This window comes from Urocitellus parryii, chromosome 10 (genome assembly GCF_045843805.1).
Source record: "Urocitellus parryii isolate mUroPar1 chromosome 10, mUroPar1.hap1, whole genome shotgun sequence".
Classification (NCBI taxonomy): Eukaryota; Metazoa; Chordata; class Mammalia; order Rodentia; family Sciuridae; genus Urocitellus; species Urocitellus parryii.
In genome coordinates this window covers 83,202,753-83,218,715 of record NC_135540.1, presented here as the reverse complement: position 1 = coordinate 83,218,715, position 15,963 = coordinate 83,202,753, and the positions used below count along the sequence as shown (strand labels likewise).

Genomic DNA, 15,963 nt, shown 5'->3' with positions numbered 1-15,963 from the left:
TGTTCAAAAAAGCATTGCAGATCATTCAATCTAAAGAAGCATCCTGACCATTTTCTACCCTCTTTATTTCTTTTTTGTGGTTCTGGGGATTGAACCAGGGCCTTAGTGCATGCAAGGCAAGCACTCTACCAATTGAGCTATATCCCCAGCCCTTACTTAATTTTTTTAAAAATTAAGTTCAGCTATGGGCTCTTGATAATTATTGGATAAGTGCATGACTGAGTGAGTGGAAATTGAACTGAGGTGATGACCACATGTGCCCTTTCACCTGGGGAAGCAATAAGCCTCTACACATGCATACTGTTTCCTTGCCAGGTGAGGGACTCCGCTCAGTCCTTCCTGACAGTGCACGTGCCTCTCTACGTGTCTTACATCTATGTGACCGCCCCCAGGGGCTGGGCCTCTTTGGAGCACCACACGGAGATGGAGTTCTCCTTCTTCTATGACACAGTCCTCTGGAGAACAGGTATGCCTATGGACAGCTTCACTGTTCCTACCTCACACTCAGTAATCAAGATTAAATATGCAGTGACTGTTGACAGCAGCTCTATTCCTGACTTCCTATAGAAAGTCACAGGACTGCTGCCTGAAGTCTGGAAAGTGCATATCTATGGTTCCTTAGAAAAAGCCATGTCCATATCTGCTGACCCCGGAAGGGGCCCAGAATAGAGGATGGCAAGTGACAGTGGGTCCTAGACTGCCCATCAGGGATTCAGGGAGTACCTGTTCTAATAGAGTGTGATCATCACCTGGTTAAAAACAGTGTAGTTCATCTTGTTTAAGAAGCAAAGGATCTTCAAATTAGATGCAAGGAAATGGGAATATGTCAGAACCACTTGATGTGATAAGTTAAGCGACTTACTTGATTCATTTGACATTATTGGCTCCTTTGTTGATTCTCAAAAACAAAGATTTTAACAATGCTGAATTTTTAAAATGATATTCCCCTCAGGCTTGTCCCTATTTTTGCCCCTTTCCAAGGAGCCCCCCTGGGCTGGATCTGAGAAGGCCCCTCTGCCAGCAGCACGCACCTCAGTCCCACTGAGTGTCCCCACTGAGTATCCCCGCTGGGGACACATACCCCTTCTCCCACCGCTATTATAAAAATGTCTCCTAAAACTGCCAGGTTCTCTCCTCCACTCATTCCAATGGGGCGTCCTTGGTTTTGTTGTTCTATTCTTTTTCTCATTTCCAGTGTCCTATACTTCAACAGGACCCCAAACCCATTTCCCCTTACTTCTACTTCTCCCATTACTCCCTCCCCCACCCCAGAAAAAGCTGATGCACTTTATCTGCACACATGGGGCTTCAGGAATTTTCTTTAGGGATGGCTTTGCCTCTAGTAATTTGCTTAAGTGGCTTAAGCTCAGATCATTTGTTGACTTTATATTCTTTATGGGAAGATAATTTGGTTTTCCCAATAAGTTGGTCCAGATTATCCCTTGAATTTTGGCTTTGGTTTTATTGAACTTTATTTTTCTCCTTCAGTTATTCTCTTGGGGGGTCCTTATCAACCTGCTGGGCATCATGACTGCAGTTGTCTTCTGAAGCCACAGCTTGCTCATGCCGTGTCTATACAGCTGGCCTTCTGCAAGCTCCCCTCTACTTCTCCAATGGTTTGAGTCCTAACTGTAGCCATCAGGACTAATGACTTTATTAATACTGAAAGGAAAATACAATATGAAGCAGATACACTGTCATCACTTCTTGGTTTATAAAGTTTGATGCTAAGAAATTTCAGATTTGTTATTTTCAGAGCTATGGGATGAACTCTATCTATATGTATGAAGAGTCTATGTCAAAGACAGAGGAACTGTTAAAAAAAAAAAGCCAAGTGGAATGAGCTGTCATACTATTTAATGGCAAATATTTCTCTAGAATCTATTAATTTTCTCTTGTGTCACAGTCAAATAAATACACAGCTTTACTTAAAGATGACCATGAGATAACTTCAAAGTAGGCTGTCATTCTGAAGGTCTTCTCCAGACCATAATTTGGACATTTTATGTATGCCTGCCTAGGAATCCAGACAGACAGTGTGCTCTCTGCAAGGCTTCAGATAATAAGAATCTATATTCGAGAGGATGGCCGCCTCGTCATTGAATTCAAGACCCATGCCAAATTCAGAGGTAATATCAGTGTGGGTTTTTTAACCAGCATTTTGTTAAGAAGTAATTTGAACCTGCAGAAAAGTAGAAAAACTAGAACAACAAAAAGCAAAGTCAACAGTTGTGATCATTTTACTCTACATGTATGAACATACATAAACGTACCTTATTTTGTTACTTCATTTGAAAACAAGCTGCTGTCTTCATGTCAAGTTACTGTAAATACTTTCGTAGCTATCTCCAAAGAACAAGGATGTTTTTCTTATGCAAAAGCCATTTTCACCTCCAACATATTTAACATTGATTCAATAATATTCAGTTCCTATACGTATTTCCTCTATTATCCCTCAAAAGTCTTTTCTAATTGTTTATATGTTTCTTTACATTTATTTTAAACCTGTTTGTATAAAAGGTAGGTGAATTCCATCATGCTTCACTTGTTACATTTTGGTTGTTTTCTCTCTTTAGTTTTTTTCTCTTTAATCTAGAATAATCCACCTACTTCTGTTCATTCACAACAGTTACTGGTGTTTTAGAGAACAGAGGTGTCTTGCTAAGTAACCTTCACCTAATAGCATTTACAATTTTACAATTGATGGAAGTCCCCTTCCATCAAGGACTTTAGTGACCCTAAATGTGATTTTTATCCAATATTGATATTTCTGTTTATAAACTTCTAACCCTTTTTATGTCCAATCAACGTGTTGGCTTGAATTCAAAGCTAGGTATATTCAACATCCATAGTCATATAATGACCACCTTGATGTATGTAAACTCCACCCCATTTTCATGAGACATATTAATATTGTTTACACATGTACCGTATTCCATGACAGCCACCATGAGTGGGGTGATCAGTTGGGGTTAGATGCTGTGCTGTCTCAACCAATGTGGGATATACTTGAAGGGGCAAAAGGATAAAACCTCAGTTGTTTGATAGAACAGCATGAATTCAGTTCTTAGGCTTTTAGAAGGGTTTTACCTTGAGTACAATAAAACTCACGAATCGTAAGTATGTGTATTTTTCCCCTTGAAATAGGACAGTTTGTGATGGAGCACCACACTCTCCCAGATGTGAAATCCTTTATATTAACTCCAGACCACCTAGGAGGAATTGAATTTGACCTGCAGCTCTTGTGGAGTGCTCAGACTTTTGATTCTCCTTATCAACTCTGGAGAGCCACAAGCTCCTATAACAGGTAAGTAGATGACAGACGCTTACAGAATTGATCTGAAAAGTTTTCAGTTGCTTTCAGAAGCTTGGGACATAAGGTTTTCCTTTGATGGTTGAATTTCCATTTTAAAAGGAGCATAGAAACAACCCTCTATCAAAGAAAGAAAGAAAGAAAGAAAGAGAGCAAATCCACTTCTGATGCTGAAGACAGGAAGTAATCAGGCTTATTCGAAGGGAAAGACCAGAGGAGGCCCAGGTCACTTCTACTCACATCCCACTGCCTGGAACTTAGTCTCTTGGCACTTCAAAGAGAAGCCAGAAAATGTATCCAACTAAAACATTTTATCCTAAAGAAACTTTGTTTCAATTACCAGAACCAGTACAAAATCTAGGATTTCTGGTTTTTAGGTCCAGATCCACCTTTATGGCCCAATGACTAGAAAAGAGTTACACATGACTCCACACAACATACAGAAGAATAGGAAGTAGTGGGATATCTCATTTTTAAAAGAAGAATGGGAAAAGCAAAATTAAAACTACTGTGAAAAGGAAAAGGGGGCAAACAAGAGTCTGTCACAAATATTATCATTGTTCTTTTATAGGCCATGAAATTAAGAGGTATATCTAACATGAAAATCTTGTCCCAGTTTTGTAGTTAAGAAATGGTAGATTGTCTTAATCATTTTCCTAAGGATTTCCTTAATTGTAATTTTTTATTTTATATCAGGTATTTTTATTACATCATGATTCCTTTGGAATCAACACAGTAATCTTCAGAGATGGTGCTCCCTAGGACCTCATGAGATTATCCATGTACATTGTCCCAATTTAGAGGCAGAAAACTGTCCTGCTTTAAGTTCTCAGCAGACTCCTCATTATCCTCTGGATGGAGTCCACACCCCTGAAGCACATAAAGCCCCGCCCTCCCTGAGCCTAGTCTCAAACTCAGTCTTCTAACCACATTCAGTATCTCACCAGCACCTAAACCCACCAAAGCATCCATACCCCCGTGCCTTGGCAATCTCCTCTACCCTCCCTAGTCTTTTACTGCTGCAAAAGTCCAACTCCTCTGAGACCCAACTCAAAATTAATCCCTCTAGGACAGTTCCTTGACTGTTCAGTGCTAATAGCTTCATCCTCCTGGCCCCAGTTTGTTCTAGTTTCCACTGTATCACAGCTGATTATCATATGATGGTCCCATTGGCTGGTTCCATTTGTTCACCTGATTGCAAGCTTCCCCAGGTGAAAGGCTTGTCTCACTCACCTTAAATCCCACTACAGGTTTTAGACATAGTAGTTCCTACATAAGCAGCCATTAGGAACTTACCTTTGAGGTAAGGAGATAAAATACATAGATAAATAAATGGCAAAATGAAGATACCACCAATCATTCTGTACTGAATGCACTGAGAGGTACAGAACATCACAACCATTGTTGTTCAGAGAGCAGAGGGCCCAGTGGGGGCTGGGAATTGTACAAGCCTTCCTCGGGGAAGTGGGGCAAATTTGTAGTATGGGAAATGTTTCCATTTTAGAAAGGAGGTGGGAACAACAGGATTGAAGACCTGCATCTAGGCTGTGTTTGACATATTTGCAGGGTTAATGAAGAAATTGACCTAGATTCAACATCATGTACAACTACAGAATGGGAAGTTATACTTCATGTATGTCTGATATGTCAAAATACATTCTACTGTCATGTATAACTAGAAAAAAATTTTTTTTAATTAAAAATTTTAAAAAAAGAAATTGTCCTAAATAATATAGGGAAAAAGAAGACTGAGGGCTTGGGAAATTATGCAATTTGTTTTGCATTCATTTGTTTGACCAAACATTTATCGAACTTTTACTGTGCGACAGAAAGTGTTTTGGGAACTTTGAATATAACAGTAAACAAAATAAAGATCCCTGAAATAGGATTTACAGAAAAGTAAGAAGACACAAAAACCATAGACATAGTCCATAATCAAAGTATGGTCACTTGTCACATAACAACATAGGGACAACAATAGTCCTATAAGATGATGCCCACTGGTGACGTCATAGCCATTTGGTTTGTGTAAGTGCACTCTATGATGCTCAAGCAATGTTGAATAGCCTAACAACACGTTTTTCAGAATATGTGCCCATCACTAAGTGACCTTGGACTGTATGATGTATGTCAGAAGCTGATAAGTATTATGGAAAAATAAAGCACAGAGCCAGGTAAGGGGAACCTGGAATGGGAAAAATTATAATTTTAATTAGGACATTCCCAGTGGATCTCACAAAGAAGTTTGAACAGAGACTTGAAGAAGGTGAGAGAGTTGGGTAGGCAGATATCTGGAAATAGGGTTGCTCTCATAGGTCCTGAGATGACAGCATTTACAGGAAGCCCAGGGAATAGTAGGGAGACCAGTGAGGCTGCAGGGAAGAGGTCAAGGAAAGGCTAAGAATCTATGAGGTTGAAGAGTGAGAAGTTGGGTAGGGCACTGTGTAGGGCCCCATAAGCCAGTGTGTTGATTGAGCTGTAATAAAAGCCCCCCTGCCCTGGGGTTTGAGCAGAGGATCAGTATGGCCTGGCCTGACTTTTTTTTTTTTTGTAGTTGCTTTGAATTTGTATATTTATTAATTTTCTAACACAAAGGCAGTAAAATATTTTCAGGGAGGAACTTATATGTCATATATCTATCTATTCAGACATATGTACATATGCATCCACTATTATACACATTTCCTCCCCCTTCACATACTTATATTTTCTTTTCTTTTTTTTAATTAATTTATTGCATTTTGATTTACTGTACACATTGCATGTGATAGTAACCTATAATCAACAGAAATATTCAATTAGGCAGAAAAATCCATGCCTGGACCTTGCTTTTAAAAAGTCAGGCCAGCACCACCAGCAGCAGGAAAGTTGTATTTGACATCTATCACATTATAGGTGCCAATTTTCATGTAATTCTAATACAGTATATTAGGTCTCATTTTCTGCTAGTCTAAGCTTTGGAGGAAGATAGGCACCCTATGGGGAAACTGCAGGTACACAGACATTAGAATGGGAAGAAGCTTAGAAATGAAGGCTGCAAACGTTCATATGGCTTCTCAAAGTCATTCAAGCATAGCAGTAGCAAAGCCAAGCCAGGCTTAGGCTCTTTCCCAGTGCCCAGCCTGTGCCACTCCACTAAAATCATCTCAAGCTGTGTCACAAAACTTTTACTATTTTTAAATACCACATCTTTACTATCACTTTACTAATAAACAGATAATAACAGAATGTAGCTCAGTGGTAGAGTACTTGCCTTGTGTTCATGAGGCACTGGGTTCAATCACTAGCACCAGAGAAAAGAGAACTAATAAATAGGTAAATATTAAAATGTCATCAAAATTAACACAGCAAATGTTAGAACTATTCAAAGATCATTCATTACAATTAAAATCAGAGTTTGCAGCAGCTCTTCATTCAATGGATGACAGCCTCCCAAGCCCCTTGAAGAATCTTCTGGAAGTTTCTGGATGTGTGACTGCTTTCTAGATGACCCGCCAGGGATAAGGCTGCTACCCAGGGAGGATTGTGGGAAATTAAATAAGAGAGGGGTACAAAGGCCCCATGCCTTCAAGGTCATGGACCTAGAGAATTCCTGTATTTTCTATAAACAAGGAGATTCCCAATGAGTATCTCCAGTGAGGAGGGATCATGCTCCTCAGTTTCACAAAGGGATGAGGCTGTAGAGTCTGGGATGGGAATCTAATGAAATGGGCTGGGGGTATTCCACAGGACACTGCTTCTGTTAGACCCTGGAGTGGTATCCTGTAATCCTGAGGCATTTGCCACCTATTCTGTAAGAGCAGCACTTGACACAGTCACATCTTAAGAGCTTTTGCATTTGAGAATGTATTGAACAGGCATCTGTGGACAGGAAACACTGAACACTTTGTCTAACAAGTTTAGTGAAATCCAAAGGCCAATTCTTTTTTGTCATCACCTGAATCTGTTAGGTTTTTATAAGCATTGTGACTTCTCATCTTTCCTCACAAAAAGAACTTGAATAAATGAATGTAGCTCTATTTAACACCTCTGGATAATACTTGAAAGGTTAGAATAATCCGAGTTGAGTTCCTGAAAATGGTGTTTGTAGACTTGTAAAGTTCTTAGATGCTACACAAAAACACCTTCTGAACATTGGTGGATATATCTGGGTCTTTCTTTCTGGAACAATTAATAGTCTCTAGGTTGTTTCCCATGACCACAGTCTGCTCTGTCTGTTTCCAGGAAGGACTACTCCGGGGAGTACACCATCTACCTGATCCCTTGCACCGTGCAGCCCACCCAGCCATGGACCGACCCAGGAGAGAAGCCCTTGGCCTGCACTGCACATGCCCCAGAAAGGTAGGAAAACATGGATGTGGTCAGTCCTCATAGTGGTTTCCTTATTTGCAAATTCTCCTACCATTCATGTTTATATGTAGCCCGAATCCATACCCACCTGGCTTTTATAATCATTCGCTGACATGCAAAGATTGGAAAGAGTCCAAGTCACCTAGCACACACATCCCCAGCTGAGGCTGGGCGAGGCCTCACTCTGCCTTCTGCTTTTAGCTGTCCTGTGACAAGCAAGTATCCTTTCACAGTCTAGTTAGTGCCGTGTTTTTCACATTTATGTGCTTTTTGTTATGATTTCCATATTTAAAATGGCTCCCAAGCATGGTGCTGAAGGCCATGCTGTACCCTATGGAGTGCTAGGTAAGTTTTGTTCAGGTGTGAGTTACAATGCCATTGACTGTGAGTTCAATGTTAATGAATCAACAGTATGTATTGAGTAAGGGGTCTATAAACAGGAACACACATAAAACAAGCTTAAGTATTGATCAGGTGATGAAGTTTTGTGACCAGAAAGCTTATAGGGAAACCTCACCTTGCAGTTCTCCTACAAGCACTGTTTCAATGTCCACAAATTCAGTGTTTGTGGGAGACTTTCTAGAGCCTAACTACAAAAATCAACTGTCCATCCTCTCATACCCTCCTCAGCCCAGGAACTGTCTGCGCTGCACATATATTCATTCATTCCACCGTGTCCATTCAGCCTTTCTCCTGTGCTTTGCTCCAGCCTAGGCATTGAGATTATAGCAGTACATTCTAACAGTTGATTGAAAGCAACCCGAGCTCTCAGACTGTATACAGTTCAGTACCTCCTTTCTCAGAGCAAGGGATAGAAAACATTTCTCCCACCCAATACTAACCAGGTCTGACCCTGCTTAGCTTCCAAGGATGGGTGAGATCAGGCATGCTCAGGGTGTTATGGCTGTAGACTAAGAACCATTTTAGAGAGAAGATGTGCAAACGGAACCTGACATTAATATGAAGAGAAGACCATTTGGATTGTGGCTTTAAGACTGACAATTAGCCAGTGGATTTGGCAATACTGAGTTCATTGATGAGCTGAGCCAAGAACAGTTTGGTGGACTGAGGGGGACACTGGCCTGGTTGTAGTAAATTTAAGGGAGAGAACTAAGAAAGCAGAAACAAGCAGAAATTCTGCTAAAACGACATTAGAAAAATGGAGCAGTAACTGTTGAGATGAGTAGTCAAATAAGAAGGAGGTTTTATTCGGTTGCATTTTATGGGGGAAAGTATTTCAGGATATTCATTTGCTGGTAGGAGTAATCCAGTAGAGAGGAATGTTGGATGGTGCAGGGGGAGATAGCACATTGCTGAGCAAAGTCCCTGAGCAAGGGGAAGAGAGAGCCAAGACTAGAAAGACCCCTTTAGCTAGGAGCCCCGAGGATTTCTCCACAGAAGGAAGAAGACAGAGCCTGTGGATTCAGGCCAAGGGGATTAGTGATGGAGGAATGAGGATGACGAAATAGACATCTGGCATCAGTTTTGGTGAAATGAAAAGCCAGGTATTAGCTGGAAGAGAAGAATCCTAAGGTTCCAAAAAAGAAAAGGAAGTGAACCATCCCCGAGAAGGGAGAGAAGTGAGTATTGCAAATGGCAATGGTGGTGGCAGCAGGCAGGTAGGCCGAGGCCAACAGAACTGATCTTAAATTGTCTGCTGTTGACACTGAGTAGACTGCACACCTTCATTTGAAAAAATAGTAAACACAGCCATTTCCTCCAAAAGTGTTCTTTACACTGCTTTGTGTGCACTCCCACCTCAACCCCTTCCCTGGGTAACTTTTCTGGTCTGCTTTCTGTCACTATGGGTGAGTCTCCATTTTCTAGAACTTTATATAAGTGATGTCATACAATATGAATTTTTTCTCTGGCTTATTTCACTAAGCCTGATTATTTTGATTGATCCATGTTACTCTATATATCAGTAGTTTTTTTAAATCTAGAATCAACATGTTTCTTAATTTTATTTGTTTTTTTTTTAAAGAATTTTTAATATTTTTTTAATTTTTTGGTTATCGGCGGACACAACATCTTTGTATGTGGTGCTGAGGATTGAACCCGGGCCGCACGCATGCCAGGCGAGCGTGCTACCGCTTGAGCCACATCCCAGCCCTCTTAATTTTATTTGTGATTATTAAGAATCTGAACTGCTTTTCTTTTGTTAAAAAGAATTTAATAGCCTACTTGATTTAAGTCACTTGTGAGTGACATTTCCTGGGTCATCAGGATGGCCTAAGGGTACAAATAATCTTTTTGAACATCTCAATGCATTACCCAGAGGAGTTTAGCTTCATCAAGTCAATGGGCTAGCTAGTTCAGGTCCTCTACCTTAAAATTCCAAATCTAATTTCCAACCAAAGGAATAGAATATAGTCTTTAGAATATACTTTTTTTTTTTTTTTTTTTGGTACTGGGGATTGAACCCAGGGCCTTGTACATGCTAGATAAGTGCTCTACCACTGAATCATACCCCTATCCCTAGCATATACTTTTTATTTATTTATTTATTTATTTTGTTTCTTTTCTTTTTTTTTATTGTTGGTCGTTCAAAACATTACATAGTTCTTAATATATCATATGTCACAGTTTGATTCAAGTGGGTTATGAACTCCCAATTTTACCCCGTATACAGATTATTGTATCACATCAGTTACCCTTCCATTGATTTACATATTGCCATTCTAGTGTCTGATGTATTCTGCTTTCTATCCTATTCTCTCCTATCTCCCCTCCCCTCCCTTCCCCTCCCCTCCCCTTTTCTCTCTCTACCCCTTCTACTGTAAATCATTTCTTCCACTTGTATTATTTTTCTCTTACCCCTCCTTTCCTCTTATATGTAATTTTGTATAACCCTGAGGATCACCTTCCATTTCCATGCGATTTCCCTACTCACTCCCTTTCCCTCCCACCTCTCATCCCTGTTTAATGTTAATCTTCTTCTCAAGCTCTTTCTCCCTACCCTGTCCTTATATCAAAGGAGTCATTTGGCATTTGTTTTTTAAGGATTGGCTAGTTTCACTTAGCATAATCTGCTCTAATGCCATCCATTTCCCTCCAAATTCTATGATTTTGTCATTTTTTAATGCAGAGTAATACTCCATTGTGTATAAATGCCACATTTTTTTTATCCATTCATCTATTGAAGGGCATCTAGGTTGGTTCCACAATCTTGCTATCGTGAATTGTGCTGCTATGAACATCGATGTAGCAGTGTCCCTGTAGCATGCTCTTATTAGGTCTTTAGGGAATAGACCGAGAAGGGGAATAGCTGGGTCAAATGGTGGTTCCATTCCCAGCTTTCCAAGAAATCTCCATACTGCTTTCCAAATTGGCTGCACCAATTTGCAGTCCCACCAACAATGAACAAGTGTACCCTTTTCCCCGCATCCTCTCCAGCACTTGTTGTTGTTGGACTTCATGATGGCTGCCAATCTTACTGGAGTGAGATGGTATCTTAGGGTGGTTTTGATTTGCCTTTCTCTGACTGCTAGAGATGGTGAGCATTTTCTCATGTACTTGTGGATTGATTGTATGTCCTCCTCTGAGAAGTGTCTGTTCAGATCCTTGGCCCATTTGTTGACTGGGTTATTTGTTATCTTATTGTCTAATTTTTTGAGTTCTTTCTATACTCTGGATATTAGGGCTCTATCTGAAGTGTGTGGAGTAAAGATTTGTTCCCAGGATGTAGGCTCCCTGTTTATCTCTCTTATTGTTTCTTTTGCTGAGAAAAAACTTTTTAGTTTGAGTAAGTCCCATTTGTTGATTCTAGTTGTTAACTCTTGCGCTATGGGTGTCCTATTGAGGAATTTGGAGCCTGACCCCACAGTATGTAGATCATAGCCAACTTTTTCTTCTATCAGACGCCGTGTCTCTGATTTAATATCAAGCTCCTTGATCCATTTTGAGTTAACTTTTGTGCATGGTGAGAGAAAGGGATTCAGTTTCATTTTGATGCAAATGGATTTCCAGTTTTCCCAGCACCATTTGTTGAAGATGCTATCCTTCCTCCATTGCATGCTTTTAGCCCCTTTATCAAATATAAGATAGTTGTAGTTTTGTGGATTGGTTACTGTGTCCTCTATTCTGTACCATTGCTCCACCCGCCTGTTCTGGTACCAGTACCATGCTGTTTTTGTTACTATTGCTCTGTAGTATAATTTGAAGTCTGGTATCGCTATCCTGCCTGATTCACTCTTCCTGCTTAGCATTGTTTTTGCTATTCTGGGTCTTTTATTATTCCATATGAATTTCATGATTGTTTTATCTATTTCTACAAGAAATGCTGCTGGGATTTTGATTGGCATTGCATTGAACTTATAGAGAACTTTTGGTAATATCGCCATTTTGATGATGTTAATTCTGCCTATCCATGAACAGGGTATATTTTTCCATCTTCTAAGGTCTTCTTCTATATCTTTCTTTAGGGTTCTGTAGTTTTCATTGTATAAGTCTTTCACCTCTTTTGTTAAGTTGATTCCCAAGAATTTTATTTTTTTTGAGGATATTGTGAATGGAGTAGTTGTCCTCATTTCCGTTTCAGAGGATTTGTCGCTGTATATCAGTAGTTTTTAAAAAATTATTGTTTTGTTGTATTCCATGGTGTGGATTTAGCACAATTTATCAGTTCATCAGTGGATGGATATGTGGGTTGTTTCCAGTTTGGGACTATGATAAATAAAGCTGCTATGAACATTCAGTGCAAGCCTTATATGGACATGAGTTTTCTGTTTTCTTGTGTAAGTACCTCCAAATGCAATGGTTGGATTGAATGGTAGGTTGTTTTTAACTTTTCAAGAAGCTGTCAGACTGTTTCCCCTAGCATTTGTCAATAGTTAATTATGTTTGTACCTTCCCACGATGAATGCGTGAGTGTTCCAGTTCCTTTGCATCTTGGTAAAGTGGGTCAGGGAGGTCCTGCTGTGGTTGAAGAATTAATGAGTGGGAGTAAAAGGAACTGGGAATATACATGTGGTAGAGAGTGAGGTATCTGAAAATGAGATTGGGATGCTGGTGCACAGGAGGAATATGAAGAGTGGGTGGTGCAGTCAGAACAAGCTCTGTGGAGGTGAGGAAGTCAGGAAACTGAGAGGTGAGGTTTGGATGAGGTTTGGAGGAATGAGGATGACAAAATAGACATCTGGCATCAGTTTTGGTGAAATGAAAAGCTAGGTATTAGCTGGAAACTGAGAGGTGAGGTTTCTCCATGGATCTTTTTTCCATATGGATATCAAAATGAGCATGATGGGTGGATGGCAGGAACAAGGCTAGAGAACATCATAGTCATCTACATTAAGGGAGGCAAGGTGACCAGAAATTGGTAATTGGCTGCAATAGGAAGAACAGAGGCAAATAACTCAACAGGATATGCTAAGGAATTTTTAACCATATATTGCATTTTTAAATTATAAAATGTTTCAGATATTCAGAGGACCATAAATTATGGATATGTAAAATAAACATGTGTTTACTACCTACCTCAAGAAACACAGCATTACCAGTCCTATTTAATTAATTATTTATGTATACTGGGGATTGGACCCAGGAGCGCTTTATCGGTGAGCTACATCCTTAGTCCTTTTTTTACTTTTCATTCTGAGACAGGATCTTGCTGAGTTGCTGAGCCTGACCTTGAACTTGAGATCCTTCTGTCTTAGCCTCCCCAGTGGCTGTGATTACAGGCATGTGGGCATGTGCCACTGTGCCTGGCTACCAGTCCTTCATAAATGTCCTATCCAGTCAAACTCCCTGCCTCCTCCCACTAAGATGACCACTAACCTGATATTTGTATTTGCAATCCCTAGTTTTGCTTTATGGCTTTACTTCATGGTCACCTGTCATGGTTTTGCATGTTTTTGAACTCTATGTAAAAGTTTCATATTGTGTGAATTCTCTCTGCTGCTATTTTTTTCTTTTCTCCATGGATCATTGTTGATTCCTTTGTGTTGATTCATGTAGCTGCCATTTACGGCTCACTGCATTAATGTATTCATTGTAGGAATATTCTACAATTTATTTGACCATTCTATTTAGTTTATTGTAGCAGATTCTATTACAAAAAAATATTTATATATATGTGAACATTTCCTAGTATAAATCATATAAAAAACAGTTTCTCCATGGTATAAATCATATAAAAAAACAGTTTCTCCATGGTAGGTGCTTGGGTTTTTTAAAAGGACAGAGAAGCAATGATTTGAAAATGACAAAATGGAGCAAGAAAGGTACCAGCCCCATCTCCAGGCCCAGAGGTGTAGGTGAGGAGACGGCAGGGGGGAGAGTGTTGTGAGGATACTGATGTCCTTGCCTTACCTCAGGGAGACCATTACTTATAGATTCTCCATTCTTTCTTCCAGGCCTAACCTTGCTTTCAATTCCTTACATGACTCCATTTGTGTATTCTAGAATTATAACACACAATAAAATCAGGACTGGCACAGAGAATTCAGATTTAATTGAAAAGAATTGTGTTTCATATTGTAACTCTTTTTGTGAGGTCTATAATGCATAATAAATTATTATTTATTATAATAATCTCAGGTCTGTTATATATCCCATGTAATCAACATTAATGTCGTATGCACCAGGCATTGTGGTGGATTCCAGTAGTGTAAGTATCAATGAGAAAAAATCATTTTCCCCAAGTCAGGCAGATGAGCTCTTGATATGACCAATGGTGATATCATTGCTGAAGCAGAGTTAGCTCTGGCTTGTGTGGACTTCAAGTTCTTCCTGTATCCTCTCCAGTCTACCCAATGGGACACCCTCAAAATACGAAACAGAGTGAAACAGTGAAGTGATCACTCATTCACTGTTCTTCGACAAAAACATGCATCAGGAATTTAGCATTGAGCATACATGCTGAGCCAGCAGAGACCATGGAATCTGTAGTGCTGATGTAGATGTCAATCATAGTCACACACTGAAATAAAGTTTTAAAACATGAGAAGTTCTGCGATTGAAACATGCAAAGTATATGAGAATGGAAGCCAAGGGATCTAAGCTAGCCTGAAGGTAAGAGCAAGAAGGAAAACCCCCTAGAGAAGAATTCAAGTTGCCATCTAAAGGATAAGTAAGTAAGAGGAGAGTGTGTTCTGGCAGAATATTTAGCAAGGTCAAAGCCAGAAAACTTTAAGTTCACTATCACTAATCTCAAATTGATCTCTAGGGCCACTGACCAAAATACATTATTTCCCTAACCCATCCACTCTTCCACTTTTTAAACTGTTTTATTCCTTCTCTGAACTTGCTTGCTCTCTCTCCTGTCCTTGACCTCAGCCAATTACCTTGTGCCCTGCCATGTGGTAGAAACAGAAGAAACCAGAAGAGAACTTACACAGGCTCCCATCATCATATCTACCCACCTTCCTGCATCTCTGCCTGTACACCTGTTGGTACAAACAAAGGCTCTGAGTTCCTCTCCAAAGGCAGCCTCCCCTCCTCTGCTCTAGAACCTGAAGTCTCTTTCCACTTTATAAAGAACATTTCAAGCAATTCTCTCTTCTCCATGAATCCCTCTGGTCAGCTGAAAAGCAAGTTGCAACTTCTCCCACCTTTCAAAAACAACAACAGTGTCTTGACATTCCATTTCTCTCTCCACGTACATTTTTCTCATTTCTTTTCCTGCAGTATGCCTCTGGAGAGTTGTCTATATCCATGATTTCCAATTAATCTCTGCCCATCATCTTTTAAAGCACTCAGCCAAGCTTCTCCTGATAGCCCTCAGTGCAGCTTGTTCTTATCAAGGTCAGTGATGACTGTTCCTGATCCTGGGATGGAGCCTCGCTCTTCCTTTTCAGTACTCTCAGCAGCACTTAGCCATTGAGCAACGTCTGCCCCTTGAACCTCTTTCTTCTCTCACCTGAGATATCACACTATAGGTTTCTCTCAACCTTGCTGGCTCTTCCTCTGTTGCTTTGCTGGTTCTCCATCTTTTCATAGCCTGTGAACTTGGAACGCCCTCAGGATCAGGCTGGAACAGTCTCTTCTAATGGCTTTTCACTTCCTTACGGATTTTCTTTATCCCCCACTCTCGAGGTTTTCAGTACAAGCAAACATCTCCAGGACTCACCTCTGGAGTTGACACTTGTCCATCAAACTGATTACTCAGCACCTCCACTTGGCTCTGACAGGCCTCTGAAACCTAACATGTCCAAAACATGTCTTTATCTTTCTCCAGCAGATACATTCCTTTCTATAGTTTTCCATCTTGGTGAAGGGTAGCTCCAACCTTCCAGGTCAGGGATCAGTAAACTGCAGCCAGAGTACCATTCCAACTCTCTGCCTGCTTTGGTAAATGCAGT

At 40.1% G+C, this 15,963-nt stretch overlaps 1 protein-coding gene across 1 annotated transcript in view; it reads left to right on the top strand.

The window, feature by feature from the left end:
* Positions 1-15,963, top strand: part of Fras1 (Fraser extracellular matrix complex subunit 1) — a 267,670-nt gene that overhangs the window by 240,232 nt on the left and 11,475 nt on the right. Inside the window, exons 66-69 of the mRNA XM_026403132.2 lie at positions 316-466; positions 2,022-2,129; positions 3,148-3,307; positions 7,538-7,654. Coding sequence (XP_026258917.2) covers positions 316-466; positions 2,022-2,129; positions 3,148-3,307; positions 7,538-7,654 — 536 coding nt within the window. The remainder of the gene's footprint in view (positions 1-315; positions 467-2,021; positions 2,130-3,147; positions 3,308-7,537; positions 7,655-15,963) is intronic.